General features: G+C 45.8%; 1 protein-coding gene and 1 pseudogene across 1 annotated transcript in view; both read left to right on the plus strand.

The window, feature by feature from the left end:
• The window catches only part of LOC141078125 (uncharacterized), a 34691-nt gene extending 25603 nt beyond the window's left edge, over positions 1-9088 (plus strand). The window contains exons 3-6 of the mRNA XM_073564962.1: positions 8197-8346; positions 8476-8655; positions 8739-8862; positions 8946-9088. Of these exons, the coding sequence (XP_073421063.1) occupies positions 8197-8346; positions 8476-8655; positions 8739-8862; positions 8946-9088 (597 nt within the window). The remainder of the gene's footprint in view (positions 1-8196; positions 8347-8475; positions 8656-8738; positions 8863-8945) is intronic.
• LOC141078130 (uncharacterized) overlaps positions 1-20463 on the plus strand; it is a 68783-nt pseudogene extending 48320 nt beyond the window's left edge.
• Positions 20464-21099: the final 636 nt, after the last annotated feature.

Here is a 21099-nt window from a genome sequence, read left to right on the forward strand (position 1 = left end):
CCTGGTGGTGCAGTGCTTCCTCAAAAATTATCCGGAGTTAACAGCCCTGCTCCAGAAGGTGCGAAGACTGTGCGCGCACATCCGCCGGTCGCCGGTACACTCCGTTCGTATGCAGAAGCTGCAGCGATTGCTCCACCTTCCCAACCACCGCCTCATTATCGAAATTGCAACAAGGTGGAACTCCACCCTGCACATGGTGGAGCGGCTGTGCGAGCAGAGGCAGGCCATAATGCATTTGTGGGAGGATACACGGCCAGGCACTTTGAGAGCAGACATGGAGTTGACAGGCGTGCAGTGGTCGAAGCTTAAAGACCTTTGTAAAGTCCTTCAGTGTTTTGAGGAATGCACACGGCTGGTAAGCGCAGATGACGCCATCCTAAGCATGAGTATCCCACTTATGCGTCTGCTCATGCAAACTTTGACGCACCTTAAGGAGCAGGCGTCTGCAGCCAATGTTGATGAGGAGGAAGAGGAGGGAATCCTTGATGACATTCAGCCATTGTCTGCTCAGGGACCTCTCCTGGACGAGGTGGAGGAAGAAGAGGAGGAGGAGGAGGATGATGGGGATGATTACTTAGGGGAGGAGGATGCATCTCGTGGGGCAAGTGAAAATGTTGGCGTGGCAAGGTCTGGTACAGGGTTTGTGCGTGACTGGAGGGATGTGGATTTGCCAGAAAGTGCTCCTCCACCCAGCACTCGCAGTGCATCATTGACACCGGGAACATTGGCCCACATGTCAGATTATGCCTTGCGGATCCTAAAAAGGGACCCCCGCATTGCCAAAATGATGAACGATGACGACTACTGGTTGGCCAGCATCCTGGATCCACGCTATAAAGGCAAATTACAAAACATCATGCCACAGGAGAACCTTGACCTAATATTGGCTAATAAACAAGCAACTCTGGTAAATCGGTTGCTTGAGGCATTCCCAGCACACAGCAGCGGTGATGGTTCTCACACGAGCCGTACGGGCCGGGGGCAGCTTGGCAGAGGTGTTCGTGATGCACACAGCAGAAGTGGCGTTGGAGACAGGGGTTTCATGACAATGTTGTGGACTGATTTTTCAAATACCGCTCACACAACTGGTAATACTGCATCGATGGAAAGTGACAGGAGACAGCAGTTGTCAACTATGGTTACAAACTACTTTTCCTCCCATATCGATGTTCTCCCACACAGGTCATTCCCCTTTGACTATTGGGCCGCTAAACTGGACACCTGGCCTGAATTGGCCCAATATGCCTTACAGGAGCTCGCTTGCCCAGCTGCAAGTGTGCTATCGGAAAGAGTCTTCAGTGCAGCTGGATCAATCCTGACAGAAAAAAGGACCCGTCTGTCAACCCAAAATGTGGATGATCTAACCTTCATTAAAATGAACCACGCATGGGTTTCCAAGGATTTTGTCCCACCTTCCCCTGATGACACATAGGGTGACAGAAAAATGGCTTGCTTTGGTCCATCTCTTCCTGGTACTTCACCTATTTCGCCTTTTGCATCAGCTGAATGTCCAACATCAACATATGCCACTTTCTAAAACTCCCTAACTGTGCTGCCTCCCCCCCCATGGCCGGGGTCACCACCTACCGCACGACACCGTGCGAGTGCCGTTGCCCTGGACAGGTGGGTAGGCCGACTCTTGGGCGCGGGCACTGGCACAGGGTCCCTCATAGTGCAATCAAGTGTCTCTGACGGTGGTGGTGCACACCCGCCGTCAGACACACCGCTGTACTATGAGGGGCCCAGTGCCAGTACCGACGCCCACAAGTGGGCCCCCCTTGCTTGGGCAGGGCCCCAGCATTTGCAATCTTTACCTCTCCCTGCTCCTCCGCTGTGTAATCTGGGCCGTCAAATCCATACTGTGCCTGACACCGTCTGAGCCTGCCTCCTGAGACATATATTTTGAATGTGTACGCTATCCATACATGTTATCCAGGGATACGGTACCCTTTCTAACCTTTGTGCAATCACGTGCAATCCATACTGTGCCTGACACCGTCTGAGCCTGCCTCCTGAGACATATATTTTGAATGTGTACGCTATCCATACATGTTATCCAGGGATACGGTACCCTTTCTAACCTTTGTGCAATCACGTGCAATCCATACTGGGCCTAACACCGTCTGAGCCTGCCTCCTGAGACATATATTTTGAATGTGTACGCTATCCATACATGTTATCCGGGGATACGGTACCCTTTCTAACCTTTGTGCAATCACGTGCAATCCATACTGGGCCTAACACCGTCTGAGCCTGCCTCCTGAGACATATATTTTGAATGTGTACGCTATCCATACATGTTATCCAGGGATACGGTACCCTTTCTAACCTTTGTACAATCACGTGCCATCCATACTGTGCCTGACACCGTCTGAGCCTGCCTCCTGAGACATATATTTTGAATGTGTACGCTATCCATACATGTTATCCAGGGATACGGTACCCTTTCTAACCTTTGTGCAATCACGTGCAATCCATACTGGGCCTGACACCGTCTGAGCCTGCCTCCTGAGACATATATTTTGAATGTGTACGCTATCCATACATGTTATCCGGGGATACGGTACCCTTTCTAACCTTTGTGCAATCACGTGCAATCCATACTGGGCCTAACACCGTCTGAGCCTGCCTCCTGAGACATATATTTTGAATGTGTACGCTATCCATACATGTTATCCTGGGATACGGTACCCTTTCTAACCTTTGTGCAATCACATGCAATCCATACTGTGCCTGACACCGTCTGAGCCTGCCTCCTGAGACATATATTTTGAATGTGTACGCTATCCATACATGTTATCCAGGGATACGGTACCCTTTCTAACCTTTGTGCAATCACGTGCAATCCATACTGGGCCTGACACCGTCTGAGCCTGCCTCCTGAGACATATATTTTGAATGTGTACGCTATCCATACATGTTATCCGGGGATACGGTACCCTTTCTAACCTTTGTGCAATCACATGCAATCCATACTGTGCCTGACACCGTCTGAGCCTGCCTCCTGAGACATATATTTTGAATGTGTACGCTATCCATACATGTTATCCAGGGATACGGTACCCTTTCTAACCTTTGTGCAATCACGTGCAATCCATACTGGGCCTGACACCGTCTGAGCCTGCCTCCTGAGACATATATTTTGAATGTGTACGCTATCCATACATGTTATCCAGGGATACGGTACCCTTTCTAACCTTTGTGCAATCACGTGCAATCCATACTGGGCGTGAGAACGGCTGGCGAGCTGTTAAGCAAGCTACAGCACCTGTCCAGACAAGTACAGGGATTCCCTAGCGAGGAGACTTATTTGATTGTTTTCAATGTTGGGACAGCAATTTTTGGGGAGCACTATACTCTGGAGAATGATAGATGGGGCCCACCATACACTGGAACATTCCAAAGGTGGACATCAGACACTGGAGCAGCATTTACAGGGCCCATTATACACTAGAGCATTAGAAATGGGGCCCATTATGTTTGGAGCATTATTTGGGCCCATAAAACAGTGGAGCTTCATCCATGGGGACCAACATATACTGTAGCATTATGTGGAGCTCATCATATACTGTTTCAAACATTATATGGGACCAATGATTCTGTATGGAGAAATAGTTGGCCTCGTCATGAGATGTAAAAAGTGAGGTATTTTTCATTGTACTATACCGCTATTTATCTGCCGTATCGGAGCATGATGAGTTGTGGTATGTGTTAAAGGGGCGCTCTTTCGCCCAGGGCACATGAAAACCTGCAGCCAGCCCTCCCCCCCCCCACAACTTTAGCCAAATAACCCCCATTTTTCAGTGCGTAACTTGTATTATGAAGTTAATTAAGGTTGACAAGCTTAAGTAAGAAGAATTGATGCTTTTGGCATTCAAATGGGCACTGTAGGTGTGTTTCCTGTCCTCCTCTCACTGCCAACTTTTATTCCCCATTGACTTACATTGGGTTTCGTGTTTCGGGACGACCCCGACTTTTCCCTATAATCGGACGATCTTGCTCGACCCGACTTTTGGAAAAGTCGGGTTTCACGAAACGAAACGCGACCCTAAAAAACCAAAAGTCGCTCAACTCTACTTTTTAGCCCTTTCCTCAGACTGTAGCTCCTGGGAACAGACCCTCTCTCCTGTCCCTTCACTATAAAGTGTGGGGTGCAGCACGCAAGCATCCCATAAGCAAAGCATCACAGAAGCTAAGCAACCAGCAAAACGGCAGTTATACATGGCAGTTAGTCAGGGCTGGAGTCAGGTAACCCACACTTTGCTCTCCCCTTTAACCATGTGCTTTATTTTTATCCTACTGTGTTCCCTTGCCATCCACATTCACCACCCTACCCCCCCTCCATCATGACTCGTACACATCAGCCCCTCTATACTTCCCTTTCCCATGTACAGCTCACATGTACTCACCTTCCTGAGAAACCCTAGCCCATCTTGCCCAAACGCATCGCAGAAAAAAACTACGTACAATTCCAATAACTATTTGCTCTTTATCTTCCTACTCCTACTGATTTCAGGGGACATCTCCCCCAACCCTGGTCCACCATCCCCCAACCTCAACCCCTACCCTACCTCATATCGAAACCGTAATAATCTTATTAACATTACTTGCACTCCCTCATCTCCATCTTTTAATTGTGCCCTCTGGAATCCACGGTCTGCTTGTAACAAGCTTCCTTTCCTACACAACTACTTTCTGAACAACTCTCTTAATCTGTTGGCCCTCACTGAAAGCTGGATTCAGGATTCTGACACTGTCTCTCCTGCTGCCATTTCCTTCGGTGGCTTACAATTCTCTCACTCCCCGAAACCCACAAACAGACATGGTGGTGAAGTCGGCATACTCCTGTCCCCACAATGCACTTTCCAGGTCATCCCCCCCCAGTTCCATCACTCTTATTCCCTTTTGAGGTCCACACCATCAGGCTCTTTCGTCCCCTCTCCCTCAGGGTAGCGGTCATATACCGGCCCCCAGGCTCACCCACCCACTTCCTTGACCACTTTTCAGCCTGGCTGCCGCACTTCATGTCCTCAGAACTTCCAACCCTCATCCTGGGAGACTTCAACATCTCCATTAACAGCCCTACTTCCACATCTGCATCCCAGCTTCTATCACTAACCACCTCTCTAGGCCTCTCGCAGCTTTCAACCTCTGAGACACACAAGGACGGTAACACCCTTGATCTGGTCTTTGTCCGGCTCTGCTCAATCTCCCACCTAAATAACTCACCGCTTCCACTCTCTGACCACAACATTCTCTCCTTCACACTCACAAATCCTCACCCACCCCAGCTCACTCCTACCTCCCACACAGTCAGAAATCTACAAGCCCTTAACCCTCAGACACTTTCAGATTCCCTACACTCATCACTGTCCCCTATCTCCACTTTTTCCTGTCCTAATCTGGCTGTTCATCACTACAATGACACACTTAGAAGCACCCTTGACCAAGTAGCTCCCCTCACCCTCAGAACCTCCAAACACAGAGTAAAACAGCCCTGGCTCACATCACAAACTCAACTTCTCCAGCGATGCTCTAGTAGTGCTGAACGCCTATGGAGAAAAACCCTCACACCAGAAGACTTCATCCACTTCAAATTTATGTTAAGAACCTATAACGCTGCCCTTCACCTCGCCAAACAGACCTACTTCACCACCCTGATCTCCTCACTAGCCAACAACCCCAAGAAACTTTTTGACACTTTTCACTCCCTCCTCAGGCCAAAAGCACAAGCCCCTATCACAGACATTTGTGCTGATGACCTGGCCTCCAACTTTACAGAAAAAATAGATAATATCCGTCAGGAAATCTGCTCCCAACCACCAAGTGCTGTGACTCCCATCCCTTCCTGCATCTTCCCTGGCTCACTTTCCACATTTGATCCCATCACAGAAGAAGAAGTCTCCAGACTCCTCTCTTCTTCTCATCCGACTACATGCACTACCGACCCCATGCCCTCACATCTCCTCCAGTCTCTCTCTCCAGTTGTCACAACCCACCTAACTACAATCTTTAATCTCTCCCTCTCCTCGGGCATTTTCCCATCCTCCTTCAAACACGCCATTGTTACTCCATTACTAAAGAAACCTGCTCTCGACCCATCCTGCACAAACAACTACAGACCAGTCTCCAATCTCCCCTTCATCTCTAAACTTTTGGAGCGCCTAGTTTACTCCCGCCTTACCCATTACCTCTCCACTCACTCCCTTCTAGACCCTTCACAGTCTGGCTTCCGCCCCCTACATTCGACTGAAACTGCACTTATCAAAGTGACCAATGACCTTCTGACAGCAAAACGTAACGGTGACCACTCTCTGCTCATTCTTCTCAATCTATCTGCAGCTTTCGACACTGTTGACCACCATCTCCTACTCTCTAGGCTCCAGTCACTAGGCATTAAGGACACTGCACTCTCCTGGTTCTCTTCTTATCTCTCTGACCGCTCCTTCAGTGTTTTGTTCTCTGGCTCCACGTCATCTCCTCTTCCTCTTGCTGTCGGGGTACCTCAGGGCTCAGTCCTTGGCCCCCTTCTTTTCTCTCTCTACACGGCCCCAATTGGACAGATCATCAGCAGATTTGGCTTTCAGTACCATCTTTATGCTGATGACACACAACTATGTACGTCTTCCCCGACCTTACCCCCTCTGTACTACAGAACGCCAGTGACTGTCTGTCCGCAGTCTCCAACGTCATGTCCACTCTCTATCTGAAACTCAACCTCTCTAAAACTGAACTTCTGCTCCCGCCGTCTACTAACCTCCCTTAAATCTGACATTTCCCTCTCTGTGGGTGGTACCACAATAACAACCCTGCAGCAGGCGTGCTGTCTGGGTGTTATGTTTGACACCAATCTCTACTTCACATCCCATGTACAATCTCTTGCTGCTTACACCTAAAGAACATCTCTAGAATTCGCCCTTTTCTCACCATGGAAACAACAAAAACCCTCACTGTAGCATTGATCCACTCCCGCCTGGATTACTGCAATGCTCTATTAATTGGCCTCCCCGTCACTCGACTATCCCCCCTCCAGTCCATACTTAATGCAGCAGCCAGTGTCATCCATCTGGCTAATCGGTACTCGGATGTGTCCGCTCTTCGTCAGTCATTACACTGGCTGCCCATTCATTATAGGATCCGATTCAAAGTACTTGTTCTCACCCACAAAGCTCTCCATGGTGCGGCAACCCCCCTACATCTCCTCCCTCATTTCTTTCTATCGGCCTAGCCGATCGCTGCGCTCTGCAGACGACTTTCGACTAACCTCTGCACTAATCCGTACCTCCCACTCCCGACTCCAAGACTTCTCCCGTGCTGCTCCTATACTCTGGAATGCTCTACCCCAAGAAATTAGGACTAACCACAGTTTGCATAGTTTTAGGCGCTCCTTTAAAACACATTTGTTCAGAGCGGCTTATCACGTTCGCTAATCAAAGTCATTCTATGTGTAAGTGTGCGTGTGTAGCCCATTCACTATCTCCATCCATCCTTCACTCCCTCAAGATGGCTGGACCTTCATTGTAAATATACAATTGTAAATTCACACCTGTACTTTGTATCTCCCCCACCTCATTGTAGATTGTAAGCTCTCACGAGCAGGGTCATCTTATTTCGTCTTATTTTGCTTTAATTATTGTATTGTTAACGTTGTTACTTATGACTTGTGTTTTGAAACTGTTAAACTGTAAAGCGCTGAGGAATATGTTGGCGCTATATAAATAAAGATTATTATTATTATTATTATTATTGAAGATTACAGTGCGGGGAAGCCGGGAAACATTCATATAGACGGCCGGTGGGGATGGAGTCAGTGACCGACTCTGGCCAAATCTGTTTCTAGAGCCGTAGTAGAAGATGAAGATGTCGTCCTCATCATGAAGGAGTTATTTCTCATGTCGCATGTAATGAATATCTCCTGCAGTATTGCTAATGCCGATTCCAGTGTCGGTAATGAGACAAGAATTAGCGTTATGGAAGATGAGTCTATGAGGAACGTGTTCAGCTGCCAACTCCGAGGAGGAAACTGCTTGTTGTCTGTGGCCTAAATATATAGGTTTCATTAGTAGATGTCAGGGGAGAAAACTAAACCCTGTAAGATAATAAATCTCCTCATATGTTTCCCTTATTATCTCCAGTAATTGTATTATTACACAGGATTCTTATGATGTTACATCGGCTCATCTTCTTCTCATTCAGGTCTCTACAATATCGGATCCTCTCAGTGAAGATCTTCTACAGAAGAGAATTTTCCTGATTTACCCATCAAGGATGGATATGGACAGAGCCAAGATGGCGGAGAGGATGTTACACCTCACCCTAGAGATCCTCTTCCGTCTCACTGGAGAGGTGAGAGATTCTGATGACGTCACATTACATCATTCTTATCTATGGGAATAACAGGTGGACAGAACTGGAGAGGTGAGGACTCTGGAAATGTCTGTAGTGAGATTTATTAATGTGTCTCTCCATAACCAGGATTACACAGTGGTGAAGAAGACCTCTAGTGATCGCTGTCAGGACCCTGTGTCTGAGGGATGGGGAAGACCCCTGAGCCCAATCACGGGGCCTCCACCTCACCCCCTGATCCATGAGGGCATCAATCACCAGAAGATCCTAGAACTCATCTACAAGATGATTGAGCTGCTGACTGGAGAGGTGACACTGCTGGGAATGCTGGGACATTATACAGTAACACTATGAAGGGATTGGGGGGATGACGGTATCATTGTATGTGTCAGGTTCCTATAAGGTGTCAGGATGTCGCTGTCTATTTCTCCATGGAGGAGTGGGAGTATTTAGAAGGACACAGAGATCTGTACAAGGACGTCATAATGGAGGTTCCCCAGCCCCTCACATCACCAGGTAACAGACAGGACTAAATACACACGGCCTATAATTATCTGTATGTAGAGAATGAATTCAGTCCCTGTATGTGTTTCCTCCAGCTCTATCCATTAAGAGGACAACACCAGAGAGATGTCCCCGTCCTCTTCTTCCACAGGACTGTAGCCAAGAAGATCCCAGTGCTCCTCAGGATCATCAGGTAGATGGAGAGAAGGTGTCAGGAGATCTCCCCTATGATGTGTAGACGGCTGTGAAGGTCTTGTGCTCAGTCTTGTTTTATCCTCCAGTATTATATGTTTTATACTTGTGTAATGAGAACGGTGGAGATGGCAGGATTAGAGCTGATCATAGATGGGACTTCTCCATCTGTCTGTGACTTTTACAATATTTGTTTCAGGGTGAAGATCTGACCCATATTAATACTACAGAGACATATGTGAGAGATGATGAGTGGTGTAATGAGGAGATTCCCACATATGACTACCCAGGTGAGTAGTAACCACTGAATGCAGAGAAGTCACAGATTCCTCTCAGTCACCGGCTGTGGCTACTTTATCGGTGGTGTAGTCCGGCCATATTACCATGATCACCATTTTGCCTCTAGATCACAACATTCTCCTCCACCCAAAACTGTTCAAATGACTTTGGGCAGTGAAAGCCCTTTTCTATAGAACTTACAACCAATTACATTGTTTTTGATCCTAAGGAATTCAGATTACTGCACAATCTCTCCTGAAATGGGGAGCAATATTATTTTCTTTGTGCAGTGGATGATTTTGCAAACTCCCCTCTCCCGCACTCTGACCACAATCTTCTTTCATTCTCTATCAAGGACTGCCAGGCTGCTCAGGTCACCCCCACTGTCCATACTTATAGAAACATACAGGCCATTAACTCCCAGAAACTTATGAAGAACTTTCAGTCTTCATTGGCCCCTATCTCCTCCCTCTCATGTCCTGATTCTGCATTGAAGCATTACAATGAAACACTTCAAAGTGCCCTGGATGAATTTGCATCTCCTATAAATAGAACACCACAACACAGACGGCGACAATCCTGGCACACCCTGCAAACACGTTTGCAGCGGCTCCAGGAGCGCCGAACGTCTGTGGAGAAAATCCAATCTACACGAAGATTTCATCCATTATAAGTTTATGCTTAGAACATACAACACTGCCCTTCACCTCTCCAAACAAACCTATTTCAACACCCTCATCACCTCACTGTCCAATAACCCGAAACGTCTCTATGACACTTATCATTCTCTACTCAACCCAAGAGTACAGGCCCCAACCACAGAGCTCTGAGCTGACGATCTGGCCAATTACTTAAAAGAAAAAATTGACCAGATTCGACAGGAAATTATCTCCAAATCCCCTCATACCATGCACTGTCCTCCCTCCCCCACTGCATCTAGCTCACTCTCTGATTTTGAACCAGTAATAGAAGAAGAAGTAAGCAGGCTCCTTGAATCTTCTCGCCCAACCTTTTGCATCAGTGACCCATTTCCGTCACATCTCCTCCAGTCCCTTTCCCCTGCTGTCACCCCTCACCTAACTAAAATATTTAACCTCTCTCTCTCTTCTGGTATCTTTCCCTCCTCATTTAAGCATGCCATCATACATCCACTACTTAAAAAACCATCCCTCGACCAAAACTGTGCCGCTAACTATAGACCTGTCTCTAATCTTCCCTTCATTTCTAAACTCCTGGAACGCCTGGTCCACTCCCGTCTTATCCACTATCTCTCTGATAACTCTCTTCTTGACCCTCTCCAATCCGGTTTACGCTCCTTACACTCTACTGAAACTGCCCTCAATAAAGTCTCTAATGATCTACTAACAGCTAAACCAAATGGTCATTACTCCATGCTAATTCTCTTGGATCTCTCTGCAGCATTCGACACTGTGGATCATCAGCTCCTCCTCCTCACTATGCTCCGTTCCATTGGCCTCAAGGACACCGTTCTCTCATGGTTCTCCTCCTATCTCTCTGACTGCTCCTTTACTGTATCTTTTGCCGGTTCCTCCTCCTCTCACCTTCCCCTTACTGTTGAGGTTCCTCAAGGATCGGTTCTAGGCCCCCTCCTCTTCTTGTACACTGCCCATATTGGTCAAACAATCAGTAGATTTGGTTTCCAGTACCGTCTCTATGCTGATAACACCCAATTATACGCTTCTCCTGACATCACACCAGCCTTTCTAGAAAACACCAGCGATTGTCTAAACGCTGTGTCTAACATCATGTCCTCACTATATCTGAAACTGAACCTGTCAAAGACTGAACTCCTTGTGTTTCCTCCCTCTACTAATGTACCTATACCCGACATTGCCATTTCTGTGTGTGGCTCCGCTATTACTCCCCAGCAACATGCCCGCTGTCTTGGGGTCATACTTGATTCTGAGCTTTCCTTTGCCCTCTACATTCGATCACTGGCTCGCTCTTGTCATCTGCACCTCAAAAATATTTCTAGAATTCGACCTTTTCTTACTTTTGCAAAAACTCTTACTGTTTCTCTTATTCATTCTCGTCTCGACTATTGTAACTCTCTTCTAATCGGTCTCCCTCTTACCAAACTCTACACTCTCCAATCTGTCTTGAATGCTGCAGCCAGGATCATATTCCTCCCCAATCGTTACACCGATGCCTCTACCTTTTGCCAGTCATTACACTGGCTACCCATCCACTCCAGAATCAAGTACAAACTTATTACCCTCACCCACAAAGCCCTCCATGGCTCAGCACCACCCTACATCTCCTCCCTTGTTTCAGTTTACCACCCTACCCGCGCCCTCCATTCTGCAGATGACCTGAGGTTAGCATCCTCAATAATCAGAACCTCCCACTCCCGTCTCCAAGACTTTACACGTGCTGCGCCAATTCTTTGGAATGCACTTCCCGGGTCAATACGATTAGTCCCCAATCCCTACAATTTTAAGCGTGCCCTAAAAACGCATTTATTCAGACTGGCCTATCAACTCAACACATTAACCTAATCTATCCCTGTGTGGCACAGCCAAAAGTTTTACCATAACCAGGTTCCCCGCATCATGTTCCCACATGCTTTATGCATCCATTAGCCCTCTGTGTCTGTACTGTTACACACTTAACATTATGGCTGGTCCATACAATCAGGGCAACTGTTACCACCCACCTTTCGTGTCTACCTCTTTCCTCATAGATTGTAAGCTTGCGAGCAGGGCCCTCATTCCTCTTGGCATTTGTTATAATCTATGTGATTATTGTTATGCTGTAATGTCTATTGTCTGTACAAATCCCCTCTGAAATGTAAAGTGCTGCGGAATATGTCGGAACTATAGAAATAAAATTTATTATTATTATTATTATTATTATTATTTTCTCTGACCTTCTGGTCAGGATTCATAGTAGCTCCAATGGTCCACCATAAATGAATTCAACTCTGGTTTACTGTTGTTTAATCTGTATTTGTAGTTTTCAGTAATGAGATTCTCGTGCTCTGGGGCGGTGCTGTGGGTGGGGCTGTGGGCGGGGCTTTATGTGGTCTGATTACATATTCATCTGTATTGGCTTATGACAGGTCGCTGATCCCTCACTGACCTGCCCCCCATTATTACATAATACATATAATAGCATTGATATTATTGGTGATAATGCCTATAATATTGTGACTATTGTGAGGCTTAGAAAAAAATTACATCCAGCAAAATGTCACCAGCGATGGCGGCGTCATTTGACTTTTTGAATGTAAAATATGCTGGAATAATTAGCGGTTGCCATGTCGTGTTTGGAGAGCCCCTGATGTACCTAAACAGTGGAAACCCCCAACAAGTGACCCCATTTTGGAAACTAGACCCTTTAGGGAACTTATCCAGATGTGTATTGAGCACCTTGAACCCCCAAGTGCTTCACAGAAGTTTATAGTGTAGAGCCATGGAAATAAAAAAAATAAAATTTTTCCTAAATCTTTTTACCTCGATATATATTTTAGTTTGTCCTGAGTACGCTGACACCCCCATATGTGGGGGTAAACCACTGTTTGGGTGCATGGCAGAGCTCGGAAGGGAAGGAGCGCCATATTGGAGAGCAGATTTTTCTGGAATTGTTTGTGGGTGACATGTCACATTGTCAGAGCCCCTGAGGTGCCAGAACAGCATAGGCCCCAAAAGTGACTGCATTTTACCAAATACTTCCCTGAATGAATTCTTCTAGTGGTGCAGTGAGCATACTGACACCACAGCTGTTCCATAGACAATTATACAATTGGGCAGTGAAGAAAAAACAATTATATTTTAACCACTAAAATATTGTTTTAACCCCAGATTTTACATTGGAAAATAGGTAGATAGGTAAATGGTCATCATAGGTAAATCTATGGGTGTACATAGATGAATTTGCAAGGGGTGTCATTTCCAATTCCAAGAGGGGTGTCATTTCCAAAATGGGGTCACTTCAGGGAGGATTCTGCTGTTGTGGCACTTTGGAGAGCCGCTAAGTGCCAAAACAACAGAATTCCCCCTGAAGTGACCCCATTTTGGAAATGACACGCCTCTGGGAATTCATCTATGGATATAGTGACCATTTTCACTACATGGATGATTTCCAGAAACACGTAGTGGAAGTTTTAGAGCAAAAATTGCAAAAATGTCATTGTAGTGCCCAATATATTGTGCCCAACTTGTGTCTCTGGAGACCTCCCCCCACCTACCCCCGGAAATTGTTAAGTCAGCTCTACTCAAAAGTGTCTGTCACCAAATAAACCAAATGCTTGATTGTCAAAACAGTTCAAAAACGTGGTTCTGTGTGGAGATTGTAAAGCCATCATGGAGGCATAAGGCTGGCAATGATGGGCATTGTGGGTAATAATAGCGGGTATCATGCCTCATTCCTCTCTAGGAACATACACGACATCTTCTCTGGGGGTTCTTTCTTGTTTCAGTTACTGGGATGAGTGCAATAAAATGTCGCTCAGTGAGTCTTCTCACATCTTCACATTCTAAAGGATTGGTGGGGACAAAATTTTCAAAAACAAGATTTACATGACCTTTTCCTGATAATCAAGGAAAGTATCTGCATTTCCGGCTTTTTTGTATAACACAAAAGAATTATATGTGGCCACCTGAAACAAATACATGACTAACTTTTTATACCAGATATATGATTTTCTTGATACCTGGTATGGCTGTAGAACCTGATCTGCAAGGTCCACACCCCCACATATTTGTTGTAGTCAATGACAGACACAGGTTTTGGAGTGGTGGATCCCTGTTGGTCTGCAGTGGCCCTTGTGGCATCTGTGTGGATCGAGCTCAGGATAAAAATATATTTTTCATCCTTATACTTAAGGACAAGCAGCTCTCCATTGCATAAAGCCCCTGACTGCCCCATTCGGAAATGTTCTTTGACCAATGATTGTGGAAACCCCTGATGGTTTTTGAGAATGGTCCCACAAGCCCCTATGTTATGTTCAACCAGACTTTTAAATAGGGGTATGCTGGTACAGTAGTTGTCAACATACAGATTTTAGCCTTTTTGTAAAAAAAGGCTCAAAACGATTTTTCCAGATGTCCCCAGATAAGTAGGGCATCCTGGTGGGATTAGTTGTCTATCTTTCCCCTCATAAATGTGAAAAGCTGATGTGTATCCGGTTGAACTCACGCACATTTTATAGAGCTTAATTCCGAATCTTGCCCTCTCAGAAGGAATAAATTGCTTGAGGTCCAGTCTTCCTTTGAATTTTACAAGGGACTCATCAATGGAAATGTTTTCTGTTGGGGTGTAGAGCTTTAAGAACTTTTCTGTCAAGTCTTCGATGATGGGTCTGATTTTGTATATTCTGTCATGTTCTGGGGCATTTCTGGGCAGGCATTGACTATTGTCATTAAAATGCCAAAATCTCATGAGCATTTCATAACGGGTCCTAGGAATAACGGCAAAAACATAGGGGTGGCTTGAACAGGGCTTTTTTAACAAGACACATAGCGAATGTAAGTCCTAAAAAAAATTTCATTTCTAGTTGGTGTCCATAAATGTGACCTACCATAATAGGATTGTGGATTCTGGCTGATGAATTGGGACACATATAAATTTGTAGGCTAATATGCTCTAGCAAGCTATCTGTCATAAACATATTAAAAAAATAATTGGTCCAAAATTTTCCACCTCCACATTTATACCAGGAATGGCATTAAAATTAGGGATGAATGGAGTAGCCGAAACCGAAGCCTCCCATCTGGGAAATGCTACATCAAGAGGCAAAGCTTCTTGGACATTGGTGTGCGCCAATTCACGAGCACTAGGGACAGCACTAGTACTGGGCATTGTTCCCTGAGTTGGAGACATTTCTCCAGAAGCGCTATTTGTCCTTCTTGTTGTACTGGTCCTTGTGTGTGAGGATGGACCAGAATCACTGCTCATTTCTGAGCTATCACTATCGCTGCTACTAAAGCCCTCGAAATCCACATCACCATCTGACACTGCACTTTCTTCACAGTTAGAACATAAAAGTGCATAAGCCTCCTCTGCACTATAATACTGACGGGCCATTTTATTTTATTTATTTTTTTTTTTTCGTAAATAGAAAACTACGACATGACGTGACCAAATTATTGGGCAGGCAATTGAGAAAAGCCTAATTCTTTACCCTATCCCTAACTTTAGAATAAACCCTAACAGTAACCCTAACTTTAGTCCCAACACTAACCCTAACTATAGCACTAACCCTAACCTGCCTTATCTGTTTTTTACTTTATTGCAAAATCAATGACTGACACAGCTCTTGGCAGCAGCACTTGTAAGGCTACTTTCACACTAGCATTTCCTGGAGCTGTGGAGGGATGCGCATGGCCGCCCCTCCTCCGGTCAGCTCCACCTATGGGCGCATGACGCTGCATGCGGCCTGCGTATCCTATCTTTAGCATTGGGTACGCAGGCCGTGCGCAGGTATGTATTTACCGGCGCATGCGTCCCTTTGACGGTGCGCCGAGCGCACCAAAATGCAACACGGTTAAAGTTTTTTGCATAGCTTGCCATTTTTACGGACAATTTAAACAGGTTGTCCACTACTTTTTAGTAACCCCCCTATTGTAGCCCCCCGGGGCCCATAATGATTTTTGTAATTACCTTGCGTTGCCAATTCTGCCTGTGAGCGGCGCTATGCGGGCGGCTGAGTCCGAGTCATGTGACCGCCAGGCTACAGCCGCCGCTAACATCTGCTGATGTCACGTCAATTTCCTGACTATGGAAATTGATGTGACGTCAGCAGGCGTGACCCAGTATCAACACACTGCTGTCACTCATCAAGAGTCACAGCAGTGTGTGGGCGGTGCTGCACCAGACATCACAGCCCCGTCACTCTGCAGCGTCTGTCTCCTCACCCATCAAGAGTGATGGGGCTGTGTAGGGGTTGGACAGGCTGTCTGCCAGCTGTGCGAGGGGTGGACAGGCCATGCAGGGGTCTGCGGGCTGCTGTGTGGGGGGGGCCGTGCAGGGGTCTGCAGGCTGTCTGCTGGCTGTACGGGAGGTGAAGGGGCTGTGCGGGGTCTGCGGACTGTCTGCCAGCTGTGCGGAGGGTGGGCGGGCTGTGTGGGGGTATGCAGGCTGTCTGCTGGTGCCGGCTCTGCGGGGGGTGGAAGGGTCGTGCGGGGGTCTGTGGGCTGCTGTGCGGGGGGTGGTGGGCGGGCTGTGCTGGGGTCTGCAGGCTGTATGCTGGCTGTGCAGGGGGTGGACGGGCCGTGCGGGGGTCTGCCAGCTTTGCGGGAGGGTGGGTGGGCTGTGTGGGTGTTGCCAGGGCTGTGCGGGGGAGTCTGCGTGCTGTGCTGGCGGTGCCGGGGCTATGCGGGGGTGTGTGCGCGTGCGTGTGTATGCAGGCAAGCATCATCCAGTGGGACTACAAGTCCCATCAGGTGATGCTTGCTACACTGTCAGTGAGTGACACATTAGCCAATGATGGGACAGAAGTAGTCCCATTATCCGGCTAATGTGTTGAAAGTGAAAAAAAAAAAAAAACACATTCTGAACATACAACATATAGAATATACATATAACATACAACACATAACATAGAGTATATACTTACCAATCACCTAGTTCCCCGAAGCCATCGATCTGTAATAAAAATAAAATAATAAAGCAACCTATACTCACCTTTCCGCTGTAGTCCAGATAATAACGAGGGTCCCACGACGATCTCCCGTGTAGAGCAGCCGCATCAGCTGATGCGACCGCTCTCCAGGGGCCCCAGCAATGAAATGATAGACGGAGGTAATCCTCCCCTGTGTATCCCTCCGCCGCCGGGAAAGTGGTCCCGTAACCCTAACCCAAGCCCTAACCCTAATTCTCATGCAGCATTGCTGGAAAGTGAGAGCCTGAACTCATGTCACCTCAGTGATGCACTGCAGGAGCCATTGTCTCCTGTCAGTTCACCACTGGGAGGCGCTATAGAGCGGTCACATCACCTGATGTCACTGTTCTATAGGGGAGATCGTCGTGGGACACTCGTTATTAATTGGACTGTGCCGGACAGGGAGTATACGGTTTGTTTATTTTTTTACTTTTTATTAGAGGAGACCGAGGGCGTCACTTGGATCTGGGCGTGCAATAAAAATATGATATCCATGTTGTGTTTTATTTCATTAAAATACTTTATTCTTATGTGTGTTTTTTTAACCCTTTATTACTATAAGATTAATAATGGATAGGCTGACGCCACTCCATTGTTAAACCGGGCTTAATGTCATTTTCCAATAGCAAGGTGACATTAACCCCTTATTATCCCATATCCCACCGCTACACGGGAGTGGGAAGAGAGGGGCTAAGTGCCAGAATTGGCGCATCTTATATATGCGCCATTTCTGGGGCGGCTGCAGGCTGGTATTTGTAGCTGGGGGGGTCCAATATCCATGGCCCCTTCCTAGGCTATGAATATCAGCCTGCAGCATAAAATTTAGGGGGACCCCCACGTCATTTTTTGGGGGGTCCCTTATTTTAATAGCCAGTAAAGGCTATGAAGACAGCTGCGGGCTGATATTCATAGCCTGGGAAAGGGCCATGGGTATTGTCCCATTCCCAGGCAAAAAATATTGGTCCCCGGCAGTCGGCTTTCCTCCTCTGGTGCAGAAAGTTGCGCGGGAGCCCACGCCATTTTTTTTTTACTTTTTAAAATGAAACATTGTTCATTAATAAACATGGATATGGAAATATCTATGGAAATAAAATATCTATGGAAAAATCTATATATAGATCCATATATCTATCCCATATCTATCTATCTATCTATCCCATATCTATCTATGTGTGTAATGAAGTGTGGGATGGACAAGTGTAAATGAGGAGGTCGGACAGAAATGGCAACACAAATCTTTTTTTTTGTTAAATAACATCTTTATTTAGGTTACAAAAACACATACAATCCACATGTAAAAAAGCACATGAAAAACCGCATGACAAACGCATCAATAACGCACCTGCATTTTCTGCCAAGAGCTGTGGATTCTGTGTGGAATAATCCGCCCGGTGTGCACACAGCCTTATAGCTCTCAGCACTATAACGGTGTGCACATGGGGACTTATTATTAAGAACGTCTGTGTCTGTGCACGCTCCTGAGTGTGCGCTCATGATGCTTGCAATGTGTTTTATGTGAACACGTGGCGGATTGTGCTGCCGATTTTTCCGTGCGGATTTTGCTAAATCCGCAGATAAAATGACCTGCGGATTTATAGCGGATTTTGTTCGGCTTTCCCCTGCGTTTTTACACCTGCAGATTCTTATAATGGAGCAGGTGTAAAACGCTGCGGAATCCGCACAAAGAATTGACATGCTACAGAAATGAACCCTCAGCGTTTATGCTGTTGATTTTTCTGCACCATGTGCACAGCGGTTTTTGTTTTACATTGACTATAATGGTACTGTACAATGCAGGAGAATCTGCTGTGGATCCGCATTAGAATCCGCAATTTGTGCACAGACCCTTACAATAAGATGCTTCAGATTGAAGAGAGAGGAGGGAGGGGTTTGGGTGTGTTTTGGAGTGGGTGTGCTAGGTGCTGGCTTACAGGCCAGTGCAATGCATCATGGAACTTGTAGTATTAGAGCACAGTAAGTCGGGAGAAAGAAAGTTGTCAATTAACCCCATGAGAGCTGGAGCATGATAAAAGGTAATATTGCTAAAATAAACATAGTGGATGTTTTTAGTGGCACATAATAGCAAGATTTATGAAAAAAAAAAAGTTACAGTAGTGGACAACTTCTTTAAGTAGAAATGTTCAAAAATATAAAACTTAATGATATTTTATGAAAGAAAAATTGTTTTTTGTCTTGGTAGATGACTGTACCAGGATATCAGGGGGACAGCTGACATCTTCAATTTTTAAATCTGATGATCTTGAGATCCTACAAGATACAACTGAAGTGATTGCTATTACTCCAGATATATCATCATCCATTCACAGCAAAGATCTGTCATCTGATCCTATGAAACAGGTCCCATCTTCTGATTCATTACTGACTACTAAGGAAAATCAAAGTCACAAAAGAGGCATTAAAAAACAAACTGCTCCTAAAGAAAAAAATTCATTTTCATGTTCGGATTGTGGGAAATGTTTTCATAAGAAATCTAATTTTGTTACACACAATAGAACTCACACAGGGGAGAAGCCTTTTTCATGTTCAGAATGTGGGAAACGTTTTAACCAGAAATCAAATTTTGTTAACCACCAGAGAATTCACACAGGGGAGAAGCCTTTTTCCTGTTCAGAATGTGGGAAATGTTTTAACCGAAAATCAAGTTTGGTTGATCACCATAGAACTCACACTGGGGAGAAGCCTTTTTCCTGTTCAGATTGTGGGAAATGTTTTAACCAGAAATCACATTTTGCTAACCACCAGAGAATTCACACAGGGGAGAAGCCTTTTTCCTGTTCAGAATGTGGGAAATGTTTTAACCGGAAATCAAGTTTGGTTGATCACCATAGAACTCACACTGGGGAGAAGCCTTTTTCCTGTTCAAATTGTGGGAAATGTTTTAACCAGAAATCACATTTTGTTAACCACCAGAGAATTCACACAGGGGAGAAGCCTTTTTCCTGTTTAGAATGTGGGAAATGTTTTAACCAGAAAGGGGATCTTGTAAAGCACCAAAGAACTCACACAGGGGAGAAGCCTTTTTCATGTTCAGAATGTGGGAAATGTTTTAACCAGAAAGGGGATCTTGCTAAGCACCAAAGAACTCACACAGGAGAAAAGCCTTTTTGATGTTCAGAATGTGGGAAATGTTTTACTCAGATTTTAAGTCTTGTTACACATGAGAGAATTCACACAGCAGAGAAGCCATATTCATGTTCAGAATGTGGGAAATGCTTTAAATGGAAAATAGATCTTGATCGCCATCAAAGAACGCACACAGGGGAGAAGCCTTTTTTGCTGTTCAGAATGTGGGAAATGTTTTAACCGGAAAGTGATTCTTGCTAGACATCAGAGACCTCACACAGAGGAGAAGCAATTTTCATTTTCTTAATGTGGGAAATATTTTACTTGGAAATCAACTGTTAATAAACATCAGAGACGTCACATAGGGGAAAAGCCTTTTTTATGTTCATAATGTTGGAATAGTTTTAACCAAAATAGAATTTTCTTAAATGGGTTGTCTCTTGTCATTCCTCATGTTTGCTGACAAAAGGATAAAACTAAACTTTATTAATTCCAAATGTAAAACTATACCCATAATTCACCCCCTTAAGGTTAGTCAGTAGGTGACTAATAGAAAAAACATGTACCCCAAAGTTCAGTATATAAGGTGAGGTGACGTATACTGTGACGGAGTCAGCTTCAGCTGAGCTGATTTCTAGAGTGGACCCTCTGGGTCGTGGCACCCACCCACCTAGGGCGAGCTGACCTTGTGAGGGACCACCCCTACACAGGGAGAGTCAGGGGCAAGACCAAGGGGGTGAGCCACCACCACTGCTGGAACCAGACGGCCGACTCAAGAAAGACACAGGTGTGAGTGTCTGGCAACAGGGAACGTGGAGGGTACAAGACATAAAGCGTGGTCACAGGGTTTCTTCAATAAAGCATGGTCTCAGGGTTTAATCAGAAACACGATATAGTTACAAGGACAAAGTGAAACATAGCAAGGTGCATGCGTTGGCACGCCAAGGTCCAAGGCATGATACGTGCTATGTGGCACGCCAGGGTTCCCGCAAGGGCTAGATGGCATTGGACTCCGGACATCTGGCAATGATCGACAGGCTCCGGACATTAGGCTGCAGTCTTCAGGTTCC

This window comes from Dendrobates tinctorius, unplaced genomic scaffold, assembly GCF_039654945.1.
Source record: "Dendrobates tinctorius isolate UK_male_01 unplaced genomic scaffold, ASM3965494v1 ptg000504l, whole genome shotgun sequence".
NCBI classification, from domain to species: domain Eukaryota; kingdom Metazoa; phylum Chordata; class Amphibia; order Anura; family Dendrobatidae; genus Dendrobates; species Dendrobates tinctorius.